Source organism: Falco biarmicus, chromosome 1 (genome assembly GCF_023638135.1).
Source record: "Falco biarmicus isolate bFalBia1 chromosome 1, bFalBia1.pri, whole genome shotgun sequence".
Taxonomy (NCBI): Eukaryota; Metazoa; Chordata; class Aves; order Falconiformes; family Falconidae; genus Falco; species Falco biarmicus.
The window spans coordinates 11,259,572-11,279,993 of NC_079288.1; the positions used below are offsets into that span (position 1 = coordinate 11,259,572).

The window sequence follows — 20,422 nt, forward strand, 5'->3', positions numbered from 1 at the left end:
TTAAGCTTTTGACACATAAATTCCCAGCTAAATAACCTAGATGTCAAAGCAGCCAGTTGTATCTTCTCTGCCAAACCATTTTTTGAGCATATTATTTCAAAATTTCATTCTTTTGTTCAGCATTTTGGTTGCTATCAGGGCATGGCATGTAATGTCTGGCAAGAGCCCAACATCCAGATCAGTCTTTGCTCCTGAGGACAGCTGGTACTGATGTCCTCCCTACCAGCCCGTGGTGGGATGGGGAGAGATCAAGCCAAGAGAAATGGTGATGCCTTCACCGCTGCAAGCAGCCTGAATAACCAGTCATACTTTGTGCTGCTGCAGTGCTTCTCGTCAAGCATCTCAGAGGACTTAATGGGCATGAATTAAGTCACACAATTATAGCTGACTGCATAAATAGTTGCAAATAATATTCCTGGAGGGTGCTCTTCAGTTCTTCACAGAATTGTGACAGTGGCCGATTGTCACAGTCCTGTTTGTGAGCCCCTTCTCAGAGGGAGGGGGAAATCACGGAGGCAGAAGTTAAGGTCTAGAAATCCTGCTGGAAAATGAGGGGAAGCAGCAGTAAGCAGAGCAAAGAGCTCAGTGAGAGGAGTTCGGAAACAGGAAGATCAACCAGCCTCCTCTGTCTTTGGTAGCAGTTGCTCCCTCCTAGTGAATTAGTGTGTAGGACTCTGCAACGATCTGGAATAGGTGTTTTAATGAAGTTAATTATAATCTGCAAATGGGGGTTTATTACCTGATTGACAGGGAGATCTGAGGACTCAATGGCCATGAGGTTTTATCCCAGCTGAAGTTACCAACACTAAGATGTGACACAGGAATTCCTCTCTCTAATAAAAAGGTCATTGAACAAGGTGCTGAACACTTACCTTGCATAGAAATGTTTGAATGATTTATAACTAATTAGTCAGTATTATTACCTTTTTAAATATATGCATTAGAAGAAGAAGAGTTAACACCATGGTTCTTAACCACAGAGAAATTGGAGGATAATAAAGTTCAGCTTTAAAGCTATTAATGGACAGATCTAGTGGCTAAGTAAGGTTTTTGAAGGAGAGAAAAAAATAACAAAAACTCAAAGAGAAGCAAACCAATTCCTATTGCAGTATCCTGGAGGTTAGGTGACTGGGACTGCCGGGAGCACAAACTCCCGGCCACCTGTATACCAGTCCCAAGAAAAAAAAAAAACCAACAACAATGAAGCATACATATAATAGTGACTTCTTCCTAAACCCAGGCCCCAGTAAAAGCCTTCTCAAGCTTCAAGGTTGTTTTAAATTCATCATTGTGGTCTAAAGCCCAGTGAACATGGAGCTGCCTACAAAAGCCACCAATTTTTTCAATGGCTTTGGCAGCATGGACTCAACCCAAGCTTTCCCAGCACTCCATTGCCTTCACAGGTCCTGCTCAGGTTTCCCCCTAGTGCACAGAGGGAATTCCTCCCTCATTTCAACCTTCCCTCACCCTCCTCAGAGGGCTCTCCACAGCCTCCAGGTGCCACCTGGACGTGCTCACAGCAGCAGCCCTTTCCATCCCAGGCCAGCTCCTCCCTGCACTGTGCTCTCTCATCCCTGGCATCCTTGCAAGGTGACACCCTTGGGAGGTAACCTCAGTGCTGGACCCCGAGCACCGTTGCTAGAAATGCCACATTTCTTTGCACAGCCTGGAGAACTGGATGATTTTTAGTTCAAAGCAATAGCCCACCACCTTTCTTCTGCCAACCTTGAGGAAAAAGTAAATCCACCTCAGTTACCACCATCACTAGCAGCAGCCTTTCAACAGCTGCCTAACCTACCTCTTAATAAAACCATTTTCTTTCTTCAACAGATTCCTCCTTCAGCTGGAGTCCCCAGAGCTACTACAAGACCCTTCAGCCCATCTCCTTCAGAGCAAACACTTCTCTGTATTCAGGATGTGATCCATAAGCCACACAGACACCCTTATTCTTATCTTCTAGATGCTGTTGCCTAAACAGCACTTAAGAACAGGGCCCAGCCCAAACTGGGAAAAGAAACCCCAGTATCCACAAGCCCAGGTGCAACTGGGAATAGCCTACAGGGAGATATGACACAGGGCAGACACTGCACCCCATAAGGACTTACCTTCCCTCTCCTCCACAGCACCATCCCAGAACCAGGTCACTCTTACAAATCGCAAGAATGAGGGACGGTGGTCTACAAGCTGCTGCCAAACTGGGCTGAGCTCAGACCTAGGGTGCCTACAGGGTAGGCACTGGTAGAGGAGCACCTGGTTTTGAAGGCAACCAAGGTGAGGTGAGGATGAGGTAACGAGTTGCTCAACTCCATCAAGCTGAGGTCAGCTCACAGCACATCCAGCTGTGCTGCTCAAAAGGCACATGCAAATTTTAAAGTAAAATCTACATATATGTATTTTTAAAATGAGGCACCTGTAGAGTTTAAGCATTGCCAGAGTTTGGGAGCAGCTAATTACAGTCCTGAGAAGCTGGAGGTTTCCAGGCTGAACTCTTCCTAAACCACTATATTAAATTTTGTGCTTACTTTTGACTCCTTTTTTAGAAGGTCTCTGAAAAATGGGCAATCTGAAAGACTCCCATCAATTACTCTGCACTGGATGTAAGACTTGCTAAGAAAAATTAAATTATTTTAATTCAGTTTAGTTAAGCAGCAATTGCTACGTTACATAAATCTGTAATGTTCTTTAGGTGCTGCTTTGTATAGCGCTGCCCTGGGACTCTTCTGAATTTAATGATAATGAATTTTTATATCTTAAAGTGCTGAGTGTGTAGGGAGCAATAGCAGCCACTGGCCCCGGAGGTTTGGAGCAGCATGGCTACCTGAAGTGCAATGCTTTTGAAAAGAAACTTGGCACTGGGAAGGTTCCCCACCACCAGCTGTAATTTGTCCTCCAGCATCCCTGATGCAGGGGGATGGTTTCACCAACCACCAAGACCATCCAGGTTTTTTTGCAGCAGGGCTGAGGGCAACCCCTCAGGTCTCCTTCCCTGAAACGGTGTTTGATGAATGTGCATTCAGCAGGAGAGACCAGCCCCCACACAACCTGACTGAGCAAAACACGCAGGTTCAGCACCCAGCGCAGCCCTGCGCAGGATGGGAGCTCGTGTAGGCGATGAAATCCTGCCGGATTCACCACGCCGTTCCAGGCTTCGCCGTGGGGCCAGCACCGAGCACAGACACTAGTGGGGTGGACGTGCAGGTGTCGGGGGGCAGCGCCACCAAACCCACGTGTGAGGCCACCTCCACCGCCGCAGCGCTGAATGAATATGACTGTGTCCATCGCTTCATAAAATATAGCTTTTATTTGTTCATACAAACAGTATGAATTATCAGAATTTCATTTTCCTAGAAACATCTTTATGTAAAATTAATTTGTGTTGTAAGTACCACAAAATACTTGATTTACATTTTCATTTTTTTTCAGACTTTTTTTTTGTGGCATTTTTTTGTTTTTCTTTCCATTTTGTTCTTTTTCTTACAAATTGGCTACTCTACAGTACCATGTTACAGACAACACATCACTAATACCTGTACTGCACGTCTGAACACAGGACTGAATGAAACTCGGCCATAAATTAATGTTACAATATGATTTTTTTTTTTAAAAAAAAGAACTTCTAATCACACCTCCAAGCTTAACTTAAAAAATAATAATAAAAAAAGGTATTTTTAAAAAACGATGACAATAGCACTGATTCCAGCATTAGCAACCAGATGTACACAATGGGGAATTCACTTTCATCGTCCTATTTATTAGGTAAGGCCTTTACATTAAAAGTCTAGTGCAGACTTCATTAGGAAGGATGTTGAGGCAGGGCTAACAATTTGCTTAAGGTTAGAAGAGTCATTATTCACTCTGTATTGCTGCTCTCCAACGAGGTTGCTCCATGGCAGCGTTCTGCAGCAGGGCTTGGTTAGACACATCACGCCCGCGCTGCCGTACAGCTGGGGAAGGCATCGGGGTGTTAGAAAGTTGTTTCCAAGAAAGCAAGGAGGAAGACGCAGGGGATGCGAAACCTTCCAGCGTTCAAGAGCAGGCACAGAGAGGGGCTCGGGGGGAAGCACAGGGGAAGGAGGACGAGGCCACGCCAGCGCGGCGGGTCCTGGTGGCTCTGGCCACGCGGCGATGGGCTCAGCTGGAGAAAGCGCTTGGGGAAGCGGCGCGGTGGCGGCTGGCAGCTCAGCCAGGGGCCGTGCAGAGGGTGAGCTTCTTCCCACACACATCGTGTAAGCCAGCTAGTAGGAAGACTGAGATTTTGAGAAGCAGAAATGACTCTCTTCCCCCAGGAAGGGTTTTCTTCTCCTCCCACCCTGCAGCCCCTTCCCCTCAGTCACCCAACAGCAGCAGGGTCTGTGACAGAGCAGAGACGCTTGTGCATTCATCACCTGTCCTGGCAGCAGGGAACAGAGCCGGGGACCCGGCTGGCGCAAGGTCCAAGGACCCCAGACAGGCACAGATCCAAGCACCACTCCAGGTCTGCAGCGCGTTCTGCAGGACGGGGGCTGCGCATGGTCTGCCAGCCTGCACAGCCCGGCGGTCCCGTGCTCAGCCTGTGAGCTCTGCGAGTGGGCTCACAGCATCGCCTCAGAGCTAGGAATGGCTCAGGGCAGAAAGGAAGGGATTAGCCCAACTTTCCCGGTTTGTAGGAAGATGTGCTTGGAGGCCAGCCCCAAGGAGGGATTTGCATGCTGCTCACAGCGTGTGTGTGAGGCAGCTCAGCCCTGACATCCCACTCAGCATCTCCCTGTCCTTGAGGACACCCGTGTGCTGCACCCCATGTGTGATCCCACACTGAAGGAGTGTGAGTCCCTAAATCCCTTTGGAGATGTGACAGCGCTGAGCCAAGCCAAGAGCCCTTAGGTTTAACCATTTAAACCAGCACTTTACCTGCAGATCCCCGCGGCGGGGCCCCAGGTGGGTCTGCTCTTTGCTGCATCTGCCTGAGCAGGGACCAGATCGAGACCCGGGGAGAGCAGCCCAGGCTCTGAAGAGCCTTTTTATCACCCAACAGCCACAGCAGAGAGCTGTAAGGGGCAGGCAAGAGCGAGGAGGCTGGGAAAAAAGATCTGGGAAATGCCACTGACTGCACCCCCCGCAAGCTGGGCATGGCTCAGCAGCGCGGTCCTCAAAGGTGCTTTGCTGTGGGTGACTGGGGAGAGGTGCAGGGCACGCATTTCTATAGGCGATGTGTATGAAACTAGAGCATGAACTCAACTCACATATGCTCTCCCGGCTGATGCATTTGCTGTTTCGAGTATTACTTTACACTGCCTGCTTCATGCAAGTGCTCCCACGGCAACATGGTGATATTTATTCAGCAAGCTCCGCGCTCGGTGCGGTACATCACTTCAGTGCTGCAGGCGAGGTGTGTGGTTTTTTTGTTGCCCAAAGACAACGAAACCCAACTTCTGTTAAAAATCCAAGGAATAAATCGCTTCTGCTGCCACCTTGCTCCAAAGACGTTCCAGCTGAGCTAGCAGAGCCTCTGACAGTAACGATAATGTATCGGACACACACAGTGCTTATCAAAATGCCCTGAGCACACAAAACATGGCTAGAGCTCTCAGAACAGACCCACCAACCTGTCCTAAAGTCCTGAAGTATTTGGTTCCACCTGAGGGGTAAGAATTCCAGGTTATTGCACCCAGGTTGACGACTAAGTGCTTGGAGCTCCCTGTTCTGCCTGGCTGCCACCCCTGTGCTCCCCCAGGGCATCGGGGAGGCACCCGGCTGCCAGTGATGCCCCAACCCAAGTACAGCCAGACTCCCCTCTGCTTTTCTACGGATGCATCCTTGTTGGCAAAGCAGCACTTCTTCCTGGCTCTAGGAAAACGCTGTTCCTTGGGAGACACCATGCTGTTGGACCAAAAAGTAACGGGAACGAAGAGAGCCAAGGTCGATGCTCCCCAGTGTCATACCGGGAGCTGCTCCGGCGGCTGTGGGGGTGGAGGCAGCGCTGCCTGTGCCGTGTCCTGGGACACCCTCCATGCTGGGGATGGCACCAAGCACAGACCTGGGGTTTTCCCGCGGCTCCGTGGCTCTGCCGGCCTCTTTGGTGCGTGGACGCTGCTCCTCACACTGCAGGCGCAGCCACCTCCCAGCAGCGCCCAGCCAGAGGCGTCTTGCCAGTCATTCAGACCAGCACCCGGTGTGTCACATACAGACACGTGTGTTTTTATATTTGTCCTGTGGCAAAGATTTAAAATGCATAGAGGGCTCGTGGGAAAGAGCCTCCTTCACAAGAGGCAAGAAGGAAAATCATACTGGGGAGACAGCTCTGCCCATGCAACAGGCTCGGCGGCTTCTCCACGGGAAAAAGAGCTCGTTGCCCTCCCGGCAGAGACCCGGGCTGCGGAGCCGGAGCTGTGTGGCTTGGGGTTCCCTGCGCTTTACGGACACCAGTAAAACACGCTGCTGCTCAGCAGAAGGATGCAGGTCGCAGGGAGATGCCCAGCCTCCCTCCCACCCACCCCAAAGAAACCCCGCCGTGGCCACGGGACCAACTGGGAAGCTGTGGGACAAGGGAGCACAACACCGGAGCAGAGACTGGGACACCGGAATAGGGAAAGCAAGTGTTTATAAAGGCCAGATACCCGTAACAAAAATAAATTTATGCTTTCCCTCCCCCCCTGCCCCTCCCCTGCCACCCTCACTTTTTTTGCTTTTTTTAAATACAAATTTTGTTTAGGAAAAATGGAAGCACCGTCTGTTACAAACCAAACCAAAAAGAGGAGAAAACAGAAGGGAGGGAAAAAAAACAAACAGGAAAGACATATTAGAATTAAACACCGTGGAATGTTAAACAGGTTACGGGCTACCGTTCTAGCCAGTGCGGTTAGGCAGCTTAGTGAATTAATTGCTTAGGAATTAAAAATAAATTATTATAAAATAGATTTCTGTACATTTTACATACATATATATCTCTTTATATACGCAAACCGTGCTGGGCAAGTAATTACAGGGGACTTTCTCACGCCAGGCTCAGTCCCAGCCGAAGTCCTGCCCCGTCATCTGGTAGAACTTCATGTTGAAGGGCCGGTAGAAGTCCCGCAGTCTCTGCACCACCTCCTGGTCTATGTCGGGGTGGGTCCTGCCTTTCGTCTTCCCCAGGCAGTGGGGCTTGCTGCTGCCCTCCGCCTTCTTCAGGCACGGGAACCCCTTGGTTTTGTTGAAGTAGAAGTGTTTGTCGGTGATGATCCTCTTGAGGCCCAGAAAGTCCTGGACCCTGCCCAGCTCCCCCGCGGGGTCGCTGATCAGCCTCTCCCCACTGACGAAGAGGATCTGCCCGATGGGGAAGTAGAGGAGCCAGTTCTCCAGGTGCTTGGCGTAGATGCCAATCTGGATGGCGCTCCACGAGGTGTCGATCAGGCCCGTAGTCCTGTTTTTGAAGGTCAGGCTCTCAAAGGTGGGGATGTCGGGCTTCTTGGAGAGCGTCTGGGTGTAGTCCGAGATGGCTCTGGTCACGGGGTCCCGCACCACCACGATGAGCTTCGTGCCCTTGGACATGGAGGAGATGCGGGCAGGGGCCTCCTTGGTGACGAAGTAGCTGGGGGTCTTCTCCATGGTGATCTGCCCCTCCAGGGTCCTGGGCATGAGGTCCCTGTCAGCAAAGCACAGACATGGGTCAGAACGGCAGGTAATGGGAACAAAAATATGCATGTGCATATATACACGCACACACATATGTTCACACATAGATACACAAGAATTCTTCTCCCTAAAATGCCTACACAGGCCATTTAGCTCGTACAGATAAATCCATTTTCCATTGATTTAGGGATTAGGGGGGGATTATTATTAAAGGCCACTGTATTAGAAATCCAGCTGAGTAATCTCCCAGTTATCCATGAGTGGATTAGCTGGGCTATACTCTGCACCTGGAGCATGGCTACATGTACCACACCAGCTCCAGACTGGTCAGGATGAGTCCTGAGCTGCACCACACAGCTCTCCTGGCTGAGGTCAACAGCAGAGAGCCCTCAGCCCCAACCCAGAGCTCATTTTCCCCCCAGGAATGGTGTAGCAGAGAAGTAGGAGCTCACTGGAGCACATCCACCTTGTCTGGGCATCCTTAGCATCCCAGACACAACACTTTTCCCAATTCAGGCAAGAGGGTGCAATTTGTCCCTGGCTTACCAACAGCAGATTCTCACCCAACCGCACCGGTACTCTCGCACCAAGCTTCACCCACTGCTTTACTGTTCCCTATCGCTGTGCAGACTGGTTCCCTAACATGCACTAGAAGGAGCATCAAGAGCTGCTGCTGGCACCTCCAGCACATCGCACCCAGCCAGGAGAACCTCTCCCCTCCACTGCCACACAGCCTGCAGCAGGTCAGCCAGGATACAGGCTACGACCACAGAGAACACAAGCTCAGCTCATGGTACCCTCACAACACAACACCCCCTCGAAACCTAAAGCCTTCAGCAATTCCGCCTTACTCCCTGGCGATTTCTAATTAACCATGCAGGGAAAAATAGAGAGCTTACAGAAATGATGGAAGCAGCACGCAGCAGGAAGAGTAATTTTTTCCTATCACTCACTAGGCAAGCCGAAATATTTTAGACCATTTGCCAGTTCTTTCCCTTTACAACCCAATGGGACTCATTTGCTCTGGGTTGCAAGACAGTTAAAAAAAAAAAAAAAAAGGCAAAAGGGGAGTCAGCCACAAAATTAAAGCTATAAAACTTGATTAAGTTTTCAAAGAATCCACCCAGCACAGAGAACTACTCAGGCAGTGTGCGATCTGCGAGCCTCAAGCGGCGCTCCCCTCCGACGTACGACACTGCACACAGAGGCTGTTCATTCCCCGACGGCCATCTCCTCCCTTACTGCTTTTATGCTTCTACAGCAAAGATCACCACAGGCTCTTGCAATTAAAAAAGTCACTGTTAATTTGTGCTAAAGCCAATGGTTACCCTGATTAAGAAGCCAAGGCAAAAAAATTGACCCATCCGTTCTGAGGCCAAGTAATAGGAAAACCAGGAATGAGAGGTCTGATTGAATCAAAAACTATCACACGCGTATGAAAGTGGGTCGGTAGCTATTTATGCAACACATAAATACTATTTAGCTCACACTGTACCTGGTATTTTACTTCATCAGCTTCTGGCATTAACTCTATGCCACGTGTTTACTGGCGAGGGACACCCAACGACCATACTTCCACCCCCCAGGCAAGGTGTGTTCAGGGGCTGCCCAGAAAGCCCCTTCTCCAGCCATCCATGGTGGGAGATGGTCCCCCCACCAGATCTGCACGGGTCACTGGGAGAAGCTGGACTGTGCAGGGAGGGGGTGTCAGCTTGTGGAAAGCTCCAGCCATGCCCAAGGGTGGTGGCAACCCCTAAAGGCTGCGATTTCAAGGCAAGTGGAGTTTCATATGCAGATAAAAATCACACTGGTCTACCAGGCACCTGGGACGTGAGAGCTTCTGGAAGTCAGGAGCCAGCGTTTGCCAAAAAACATTAACCAAAATAAAACTCTGACTAATTCTGTGCCTTTCTGGCCAACTCCACAAACCCGTAATGCCGTCACAGAATGAGCCAGTCAATAACGCCCAGAGAGCAAGTCTTAAATCTATCGTGGGCTGATGTGGATTTCGACAGTCTACTTATTAAGTGGTGTCTCTTTTTATGGCCACATTAAACCCGAGTTCTACATCCTGCGCTGGCCACCAACTGCCTTCCAGCTTGATTTAAGAGGTTGGTTTCAACCCATGAAGTCTTTAATGGCCTGGGACCTGCCTGGAGAGGAGGCTGCTGCCCAAGACGTGCTCAGGATGGCTGTGCTGCTCTGGAGCCCTTTGGCTTCAACCCAGCTCCATCAGATTGCTTGCTGCACAGGGCCCTGCACCTTGAGACCCACTTCTCCTCCAGGACTACTACAGTCAGTATTTATCGGTCTCCTGGGAATGACGCAAGGCTTATTTTTTCCTCCTTGCACAAGACAGGCATTGGGTAGGGCTGGGCTGTGAAACAGGAGGAAATTGCCGGGGGTGGAGGTGCTGAGTCAGTTGATCTGGTTGGAAAACACAGGCTCCTAATTAGCGTTTTGACAAACACGGAGGAGTGCACCATATAAGAAGAAGAAAGTAAGGAGCAATTCTTCATCTAAGAGGCGTCCACCGGCCTGATGTCAGTCCTTTTGCAGAACCCACAGGTCTTTCGCAGCTGAGGACATCCAACATCCAACTGAGCTGAGAGCACTCAGTTCTGTGCACATCTAGACCTCCCAAAATTGCTATTTTTAGAGAGGACACAAATCCCTGGCATTTGTAGCACATCTTGCTGGTGACCTATCACAGCAAGACGAAGCAAGATGAGGCACACTGACCCTGCTACTGCCCTCTGGCCCGTCAGCACAGGCTCAGGTGGACTGTGAGAATGGAGAGAAATGGAGCCGTCAACCCAAGAACGAGAACTGAACCCACAAATCCCAGCCTTCAGGCCCTAGCTCTGGCATTCTCTTCCTTTGTTGTACCCAGACAGGTGACGGGCATTGCCCAAAACTACGATCCTCAAGACTGTCTCAGACGCTGCCTTGTTTGCAAAGTGGCTGCATAAAAGCTAAACAGCAGCAAGCGAAGCCAAATGTTGTGGCCCATGGATGTGGTTTGAACCTCTGAAAGCATCACATCCAGGAAAGCGAAGTTTTATTGCATGGGCCTGCCAGTTGTGAGGAGCTTTCCCATGGTTTCCATAATCTCCCACTGAGGCACCATCCGTCATGCTGGCAGCCGAGACAACAGAGCCTCAGGGAGAGGAGGAACTGGTAAGTTGGCTGGTCTGAACTCACATTGGTGGAAAAGTCACCAAGAACCGTTTGTTCCCACTCAAACCGCAACTGGAGAAGGGCAACTTGGCCCACGTATAGCACTGCAGCTCCAACACAACATGCTGGACATACGTGGTGGTAGAAGCAGGAGCAGACTCCAGCTCAGAAAACATCTGCTCCAGGGGCTCCAAGACAGCCAGGGCTGCACTGAATGACAGCCATGGCAGAGGGAAGGGGAAAGAGGAGCCATAATGGTCAGGAGAGCTGTCACCACGGTGCCCTGGCAGGACGCAAACCCCTTGGGGAAAAGGAGTTGGGCTTCAGCAGAAACCCATGTTCAGCTCAATGGTGCACGCACAGGTCAGCCCTGGGGCAGCTCCTGGCAGTTGTGGGGTCCCCCGTTGCCACAGAGGCTTCACAGGCGTGTTGGAGACCTGGGCAGCTGCTGCCAGCGCTGCCTGGTGCAAGGTAAGGACGGCCGAGGTGCAGCTACTGCTGCTGCCTGTACGGGAGAGGAAAGGGAGATGACAAAGGGAGTCAGGCTGTGGGAAACGGGGAGCTCCACTGAGCCCTTGGACAAAAGCTGCTGCACCAGTCGAGGCGGGCTTGATGGAGACACCACTAAGGGCTGTAGCAGATACTGTAGTGGAAAATAAAGATAGTATGAAAAGCTTGGCAAGCAGTCCCTCCTGCCTTGTTATCCTCCTGCCTTCTGGCAACCTGGAGTTCAAAGACCTCTGGAGCCAGCATCTGCATCCAAATCTTCCCATTTCATAGTGGCTACGAACTGTCTAATCCTTTCAAACCCACAAATACTTTTGGCCTTGAGAACATCCCACAGCAGAGAGTCCCACCACTGAAGCACTGCCTCTACCTGCCATTCGAACCCGCTCCCTGCATCCCTGCTTGGGAAGGGACGAGGCACCTGCTTCGGGAGCACGGAAGAGGAAGGCGAGGATGAGGAGCGCCACAGACTCCTGGCATCCTTCGCTCCCCGCCGAGCCTGGCAGGGCTCAGCGCGGCTCTGCTGACTTCGGCAGAGCTGCCGGCAGCATCAGGGGTCCCAGCGAGAGGAGCGAGCTGCTGCGTGAGCACAGTGAGCACAGCTATGAATTTTCCGCAGGCAGGGAGAGCAGAGCCCCTAACCCTGAGCTATTAACATGTCAAGAGGGACAGGGGAAAAGCTTTTCCTTTAATGAATATTTCCTCAGTGAAGCCTGCACCCTTCGTAGGCGAAGTGATAGGCTTAGTCTAAAGATGGATTGGCCTACTTTACCTATTAACCACTTAGACTAATGTAATAAAGGCTCTCTTTATTCAAACAGCCCTAATCCCCAGCCCCACGCAGCCCTGAAGCCTGGAATAAGAAGGGATGCTAAAGCGAACCCCACCAGGCTGCTGCTCGGAGAGGCAGACTTTGTATATTTTTTTAAGCGCAAACTTCTCCAATGTGAAAACCGGACCCAGAGCGAGATAAATTTACAAAGTGGGGATGACAGGTGGCCAAATGGTAATCCAATCCTGAAGCCTAATGCCCTTTGTGGCAGCTTTTGTCTGCGCAGAGGGGCTCCGGGCTAATCTGCTGCCACTTCTCAAGGAGGAACGGCAAGGGGCCGGGGGGGCGAGGGGACCCCTGCAACCTGTTGCTGCCTTGTTCGCCACAGGTAGGGCAGATCGACGCGCAATCGTTACTGATTTTATCCCCAGGGACGTCTGTTGGTCCCCTCATGCACCTCCTGCCACCCGTGAGCACCTGCTGGGATAAACCCCTGCGGGGTCTGCCGGAGCCTGAAGCCCCGCGGCGGGGCTCAGCCTGGGGGGCTGCAGAGACGCCCATCCCCAGCTGCCTGCCCGCACGGGGGTCACAGTCAGGCTGCCCAGCCGAGACCCGGCACGCCCAGGTGCTCCTGCTGCCAAACAGGAGTCCCGGGGCTGAGCGGATGATGAGTTTTCCTTCCTAGGGTGGGTTTTGTGCTGGATATATTCCTACCCAGCTCCCGGAGCCACCCAGCATCACTTTTGGAGATGCTCCCCCCACTCCAGCATGCTCAAGAAACGAAGTCCCTCTGGTAAGTGTTAGAATCGGGGTGCGCCGTGCCGCAGCGATGGTACCCTCCCATCTCAACCCCCTCCGCTCCAGACCACCCTTCTTGCTCAGTCCTCTGAGCTGCCTCAGTTTCCCTCTAAAAGGATGACAAAACTCTCCTAGAGGAGACAGACAGCTGTGCAGAGAGTATTGTAAAAGCAAGAGAAGCATTGTTACAGTCAAGATAAAACTCTGTAGCATCTGGATGCAGCTACGAGATGCTCACAACAGTCCCCATGGCAGCTCTGCCGGAAGACACAGCAAGAACCGCCTTTGGTGCAGAATTTCTAGACTTTCCCCCTACAGCTGTTCCCTAAGAAAAAGGAAAATAGGGAAAAGGGGAGAAAAAGCAAGTCAAACTATTTTGGAGATCAGCCACATTCAGGCCTGTAATCCAGAACCATTTGCTTTGCAGCCTGGTGGTGCACATGCAGAGCATCCAACCTACTTCTGGTCAGTTCCTACCTAAATTCCTGACTGGTGTTTCAAGAAGACAAAAAGTGATTTCTTCCCATAAAACCAAATTTCAGCAATCTGACTGTTTCTGGGGAAAAAGCCCCCAAATCCTCCCAGAAGGCTGTGTAAGAAACCGCACAGAGTAGATTGAAAGCTTATGGTGAAGAAATGGAAAAGGTAGACACAAAAGCTCTTCTCCCACCCTGGGAGGACACAGAATTTTAGCCTCCAGAGCCATGACAGGGTTTGAAAACCCGAGGTGACAACAAGCCCAGGCAGCATGACTGGGAACATAGTACAGTTTGGTGTACATCATGAATTTGTTATAACTTTTGCTGCTTTTCTAATTTGCAGGTTGGAAAGCAAACAAGAAAAGCTTCAGAGGAAACACGTGCAGAAAATGAGGCAGGTTGAACCTCATCCCCTCCCACACTGATGTTCTCCCGCCTGCTGCATCGTCTCCTGTCCCTGTCCCCAGGGGCAGTTTGGTCCCCTGTCCCCATCCCAACATGCTCCCACTCGGCTTTGCTCCAGCCAGGATCCCACTAAAGCCAAAGGGCTTGTTTCAAACCACAGTCAGCCCATCCGCTGCCTGACATCAAACATGCTTCTGAGGAGGGCTTTACTGCCACTCCCGCCCTGCACTGCAGTTCTCATTCTAAATCCCCCTGCTTCTCTGCCTTTTCCTCTCCTCCCCCATCCTAATAAACAAATTTAAGCCAAGTGAGCTAAATCTAGTATCGTGAAAAAGAGTTGTAGGCACCCAGGAAAGGATGGGGGTGGCAGCTTTGCCTTCCAGCCCAGCCGCTCTGCCAAGGCAATACCCAGTTGGTCCCAGTCTCCAAAGCAGCATGTTGCTGTCAGTAAGCAGGAAAAATATACAGTGGTGGTCAGAGCAGCCAAGGGCTGGACTAAAACCACACGCTTGTAGCGCTGTACTGGCACCTGACAGTGAGCAAGAGACCTGTCATGTTCTGGGAAGCAAAAACCCACAGCACCACCAGCATCACCAGCTCAGCTCCTGAGGCCACCACATTGGACCCACCTGGCCCTCCTCACTGCAGGGCTGATCACAAACCATCACATCCCAGAAACACTCCTTAAAAGCAAGAACCTGACAAGCCCAGGGAAAGACTGTTAAAGTAATAAAGCGTTTTAATTACATCCCGGAGCCTGCCACCAGCATCAAGGTCAACTGGCTTCAGAATTGCCCACTTGGCTCTGACTCTGCTTTCTGGTGGCAGCAGCTCCGGACAAGGGAAGGATGAAGATGGAGGAGGAGGAAGAAACGGAGAGAGAAGCAATAGCAAATCCCTCTTTTGGGGTGGGAGCACTTGCTGGGTTATTATTTGATACATCCCATTTTTCTTACCAAAATCTTCCCCGGCTCGGGCTGCCTTTGCACCGAGGACCTGTACAGTAGCACGCAGCCTCTCCTCTTTTTATGACCAGTGGTAAGGGCAACATGTGCGCCTTTGTCTCGAGCAGGAGCTCGTTGTTTGGGTTGGCAAATTATACAACAATAAAAGGGAACGGCTGGGAACTAGCCTCAGCCTTTTTTGAAACGGGTGTAACCCTATCCAGCTCCGTCAAACACTCGCCACGACGTTTACACAAACCAGATGATGGGAATTAATGAACTTTGGGGGTGAGGAAGGGGTAGGTAAAGGAGGAGGGAAAGGGGGGGAAAATATGTGGGCCTGAAATTAATGTTTTTCTCACTCTCCTTGCTCTCTGCCCCCAAATCTGCCAGGCACCCTTCACCTGCTGGGGAGTTTGGGGATGAAAAGGAGAGGAGGGTAACGGTGTGCAAAGGCTCCCCATCATGAAGCTGCTCCAGGGCTGCACCAGGGCTGGTGGTCAGGGGTGGCATCACCACATACCCCACAGGAACAGGCTCTGGCCTGGCTGTGGAGTCTGATCTAAATTCCTTTGATGCGGATAAAAAAACCCCATCAAAGGCTGGGGAGAGCGGGGAGACGTGGGGCATCGGCAGATGGTCCTTTCGTCCCCACTCCACGTGGGCAGAAGCCGGGTCACGCCAAACGGTCCCAGCAAATCAAAGCAAGCAGCGCCTTGAGGGGGGGACGGTGTGCTGCTGCAGTCACGGGGGTTGGGTTTTTTTTGGAGGGGGGCTGGGTGTGGGTTTTTTTTTTTTATAAAAGACTTGATCCACCTCCCCCAAAGTCACTGCACTCAAATCAGACCTGGGAGCCACCACGGGGGTTTGACCCTCCCCACGCCGCAGACGAGGGACATGGGGCGCTTTGCACGGCCGCAGCGCCGAGCAGTTTGCAGCGTCATCCAAGCACCAGACCCGGACAGAGCAGGGCCTGATCCAGGCACAAAACCTGGAGGGTTTGGGCCTCTGGGAACAGCAATGGGTGTGACGAGCTGAACCAGCCTCTGCCACAAGGCTGCCTCCCACCCAGCCCAGCCGTAACCCACCCCCGCCCCGAAACTCCCCCACCTCATGGGATTAAGTGGCTCAGTTGGAAGCACAGACTCATAACCAAGGTAAAGACATGTTACTTCTCGCAGGGCTGCTGCCTCATATAGCTAAGTGCCATATACGGTGCGCCATATAGATGCAGCCCATAGGGGAGGAGTAACTCAGAGCCACAGAAACACCTGCTGGGAGCCTTGTCTGCACAGGGACAGGGTCTGTGCTTTCACCAGAGAGCACAAGAGGCCAAAGAGCCACACAGACTCCTTTCAGACTGATGGGTGACGCAGCCGTCACTCCTGGGACGTGCCTGCCCTTGGCAATGGATGCAAAGGCATGAAGTCGGTCTTGGAGGCGGCTGGCCGGAGCGATCCCCCTTCCTACCCCTGATGCTCCAGGCCGGCAGCCTTTGGGAGGAAGGGCTTGAGGGGACAGCACCAGCCTGAAACCTCAGGAGAAATGCACCCCGCTTGTGGGTGCACATGTGGAGGCGCCCACTGGGTGCAGCCCTCTCCTTCAGGCCAGAGCTCCTGTGGCCCAGGGGTCTCCAGCGCTGGCCACAGGAGGACCAGGGCATGCCCATCCCACCCCTCTCTCCCAGCCTCCATCCAAACTCAGGTCAGGGGCTTTCCTGGGCCTGATGCAGTTTGTCCATCAATCCATCTCTCTTCCAACCCCTTGTCCAGGTTCCTTCTGGACCCACGCAGACCCCTCAAGTGCACAGCCCACCCTGGCTGCTTGCTTTGCTCACTGTGCACCAGCTCCCGGCCATGCCATAGCCCCAGTCCTTGCACCGTCACACCAGTCCGTCCCTGCCTCTCTCTCCAGCCTAGCTCTGACTTTGTGGAGTACCGTATCTTCCCCCAAGACATCTCTTTGCCAGGCTGAGGTCTCACAGCCTACTCGGTCATTCCTCAAACAGAAGCTTCTCCAGCCCTACGCAACAAACATTGCCACTGTCACCAGGTGGACTCATGCACCGATGGAACATGAGCTGCAGAGATGTGGGACTGCCTTTGGACTAGGAAGGGCCAAATTTCCAATTATTTCCTCCCCTCTTCCCCCCGCCACAGCCTGAGGTGTTACAACTGCTCAGCGAGAACCTTCCCCTCTCCTCTGCTGGAGCCAGGCAAGATACCCATCAGCTTCCCCAGTTCATTATATAGGTCCTCCTCTTTATGTAAACACCGAAGCCTCTTTCTGTTCCCCATCACACTTAAAAGAGCTCTGAACTTCCACTAAATAATTATCTTCACGGGGGGGGGGGGGGGGGTGCAGCACTCTACATATCAAAGAGCTGCTTTGGAGGGATTTACAATAATTTAAGATGAAGTGGTAAATATTCTATTCACTCCAGTTCATCTCCAGTAATAATTATAATCCTATTAGCAAGGTCCCAAGAAAGTGATTGCATTATAATCTAGCGAGCATCTATGCGGATTTCTTGGAGGGGTGGGGGAGGCCATAGGCAAGTAAAGAAGTAAAAGCAACAAAAGATGCAATTGCCAGCACCTCCCCTCCCCCAGAAGGATTTGGTCTCCATTGTCCGGATGCTTCAATAGTGCTTTGCTCTGAAAATAAGAGCTTTTGAGCGCAGTAAGGGGGTGGGGCTGAAACGAGCATCTTATTCCTCCCGGTCACCCCCGGCTCCCTTTCATGGCTGTGGGTGCCCCCGGTGTCGCTCCGGCCGACAAAGAGCACACGGTGCTGTTCCTGGCAGGCGCGGGGGCCGGCAGCAGCGCCGCGATTAAAAGGTAATTGCTGTTTATGGGTGAGTTCTTCAGAATATCACCCAGCATCACCGGACTTCACTGCCCACTGGTCAAGTCATGTGAGATTACTCTAATCTGTCTCCATTCCCCCCCCGCTCCCCCCAGAAGGAAAAAAAGACTGGTTTTGTTTAAAAGCAGAGCAGGGAAGAGGCAGTTCTGTGAAACTCATGATTTAAGGGGGGGGGGGGGGAAACCCTAAACCCAGCAGGAAACATGACTGAGCTAACTGGCAAACTGGGACTAAAGACTTCTCTCCAGCAGATCGCAGGGCCAGCTGTCTCTGCCAAACCGTGTATTTTACTCCTGTGCCGTGTCGCCTCTTAGTACACCCCGCTGGAGTGTTTAACTGGAATTTATCCCAGCAGGAGTGCCCCATTTGCACCAGTGTAATCTCCTTCCCTCTCCTCTGGCACCTGAAGGCCCCCAGTATAAAGCCTCACATCCTCCACCAGCAGCAGGTAGTCCGGCTCTGCTCACCCTGGCACGGACCTAAGTCAGCAGCTACTCCAGAGCTGCACTGGTGCGGGTCTGGAACAAGCTATGATTACTCTCCCAGTATCCAAGAGTTTATTGAAAAGCAGTAGAAACATTTTTCTCTATAAATTAAACAGACATCAGCCTGAAAGGGCGGAAAGAGGAAGAATTTTAGGCATCTGCAGAGATTTCAGTGCTCACAACTCACTCCTGGGGAAAAATAAATTCTCTGGACTCCCTCTGCCTCTTACTCTATCGCAACCAGAAAAACCAGCCGTTTCTCATCCCTCAAAAATTTATAGCCTTGAGTTAACATTATGTGTACTAAGCTCCTGCTATGCAAAGATTTGGTAGATCCACTTACGGGTTCATTGCAAGACCAAGCTCTGCTCTTGGAACCTCTTGGAGAGGCTGCTGGTTTAACACAACCTTGTACCACAGATGTTACTTCTTGAACTCAGATTTATTTGGGTAGCACTGATCCTGCCTTTCGCGGGAAGCTGGAACTAGTGTCTGCTGAGCTTGCACTGGCTCAGCACCTGCAAGCACAAAAGTCATGTCCCCATCCAGAAAATAAGGCAAAGCAAGAGAGTCAAGGTCTGGAGTTATCAGTTTATCTGTGGAAAGGAAGAAAAAAGGCAAACCCCAAAATGCATCTCTTTGCTAGCTCAGAGTAGGCTTAAGTAAAGGAAGCCTGGTTTGGAAGAGGCTTAAAAAAACAGGTAAAGAAATCACAGCTGGTGGGGCTTCCAAAACACATCCATGGTATCCAGGTGACAGAAATGGCTCTTGCAGCAGAGGACATGGGGCCAACACAGCTGTCACTTGGCTTCACCAGCTCCATATACCCTGATCTCAAGGGTCTGGTTTCAGCTCCAGAAGGCGGTGGCTGCTCCCACCGCAAAGCCCACCACCGGCCACCAGCTCTCCCACCACGCAGCAGCAGCTCGGCCACGGCCAAGCAGCACCGGTGCCCACTGCTCGCACCACAGCCTCTTCCCAAGGCTCATCCCTCTCACCCCTTCCCTGCATCAAGGCTCAGCCACGACCATCCATGAGGCAGGAGCATCAGGCAGCACCAGCAGCGACGCACCTGCCAGCCCCGCACAGCGCCCATAGCCCCGGACTGACTGCTCCCACACCCACCCATTTGCTCTCTTAATTTGTAGCAACGGCACTAATCCTCTCAAAGGTGTTAAACCCCCACAGGCACTGCTACTCACCCATCTTTTCAACACTTCACCTCCACAAAGGTCTTGGGAAAATGCTTCCTTGCAGCAAAGGGTGCAACCTCCATCAGGTTAAACCCCCTGGATGTTGGGATCTGTGGTTTAGGGAGGCAGAAGCAGGCACGGAGGCGCACAGGGCCAGCACTGCAGACTGCACACAGCTTGCTGGCTTTCAGCTGGTGTCCCAGAAGCACCAGGTGTTTCAAGAATTAGATGCTGAAACCAAGTGGCATCATGACTCATCCAAGAGCCGAACCGCCCATCACCACACATGGAGCGCAGCATCCTCCTGGCTCCCCTGAAGGGATGCGTCGTGGGGCTCGACCCTGCCCCTAGCACAGGACAGACACCCTGCTACCCATCACTTGTCATTTCGGAGCACCCTGAGACTCCTGCCCCCGGCTAGGACCTCCGGTGGCATTCCAAACCCAGGTAGCCCATAGGAGTTTATCTCATCAGCCTCATCCCCACAGTACCTGCTCTTCAAGGCCCCTCTCCAGGGACCTGTTATGCCGTACGCCGGTGGTGGGGAGCCCAGCAAGCAGAGTACATCTTGGTTTGGACCCGAAGGGCATGTCTTGTGCATCTAATGCAGGGGGAGATGGTCCCTTCACGTACCTGCTAGTCAGCCGCACGGCCGCCACGCACCACTGCAGTGCTTCCATAGCCATGCTGCAAGAGCAAGTCGCTTCCCAAAAAAGGGGTTAGCTCAAGAGAAGCAGCCCCTGGTTGGGTCCACTCTAGTGTGGGGGTCCACAGGGTTCATATGGATACGGAATTCCATGGCACATACTTATAAATTAACCTTCTAGTTCAGCGAGCATGCGGGGACCATCGCAGCAGCCGCTCTCGCCACCGAAAGCAGCTGGATGCAGGCGGCTGATCCTGGCACACAGAGGCTGAACGCTCAGAAACACCTAAAAATTTTCCACCCAGGACAGGACTACAAAGCGATGAGCTTCAGCACCCCTTCCCACACCGCCCCTCTCCCCAGGGGCAAGGCCAAGCCACTGCATTTCACCTGCTCCAATTTTGCTAGAAGGAAGGAAAAAAAACCACCCAACAAAACCACCAATAAACCAAAGAGCCACCCCCAAACTAAACAAACATTGCACAAGCCAACAGCCACCGAACAAAACCACCCTGGCGAGATACGGGCAGGACCACGTTCCCCTTTTGCCGCGTT

The 20,422-nt window shown here is 51.9% G+C and overlaps 1 protein-coding gene and 1 long non-coding RNA gene across 2 annotated transcripts in view; one reads left to right on the top strand and one right to left on the bottom strand.

The window, feature by feature from the left end:
• Window positions 1-3,282: 3,282 nt before the first annotated feature.
• Window positions 3,283-20,422, bottom strand: part of LOC130149629 (heparan sulfate glucosamine 3-O-sulfotransferase 3B1-like) — a 30,265-nt gene continuing 13,125 nt past the window's right edge. The window contains exon 2 of the mRNA XM_056339472.1: window positions 3,283-7,600. Coding sequence (XP_056195447.1) covers window positions 6,982-7,600 — 619 coding nt within the window. The 3' untranslated portion in view covers window positions 3,283-6,981. The remainder of the gene's footprint in view (window positions 7,601-20,422) is intronic.
• On the top strand, window positions 9,086-14,038 carry LOC130149635 (uncharacterized). The gene is made up of 2 exons (XR_008821968.1): window positions 9,086-12,437; window positions 12,735-14,038. It is a non-coding gene; the product is annotated as an uncharacterized LOC130149635 (long non-coding RNA).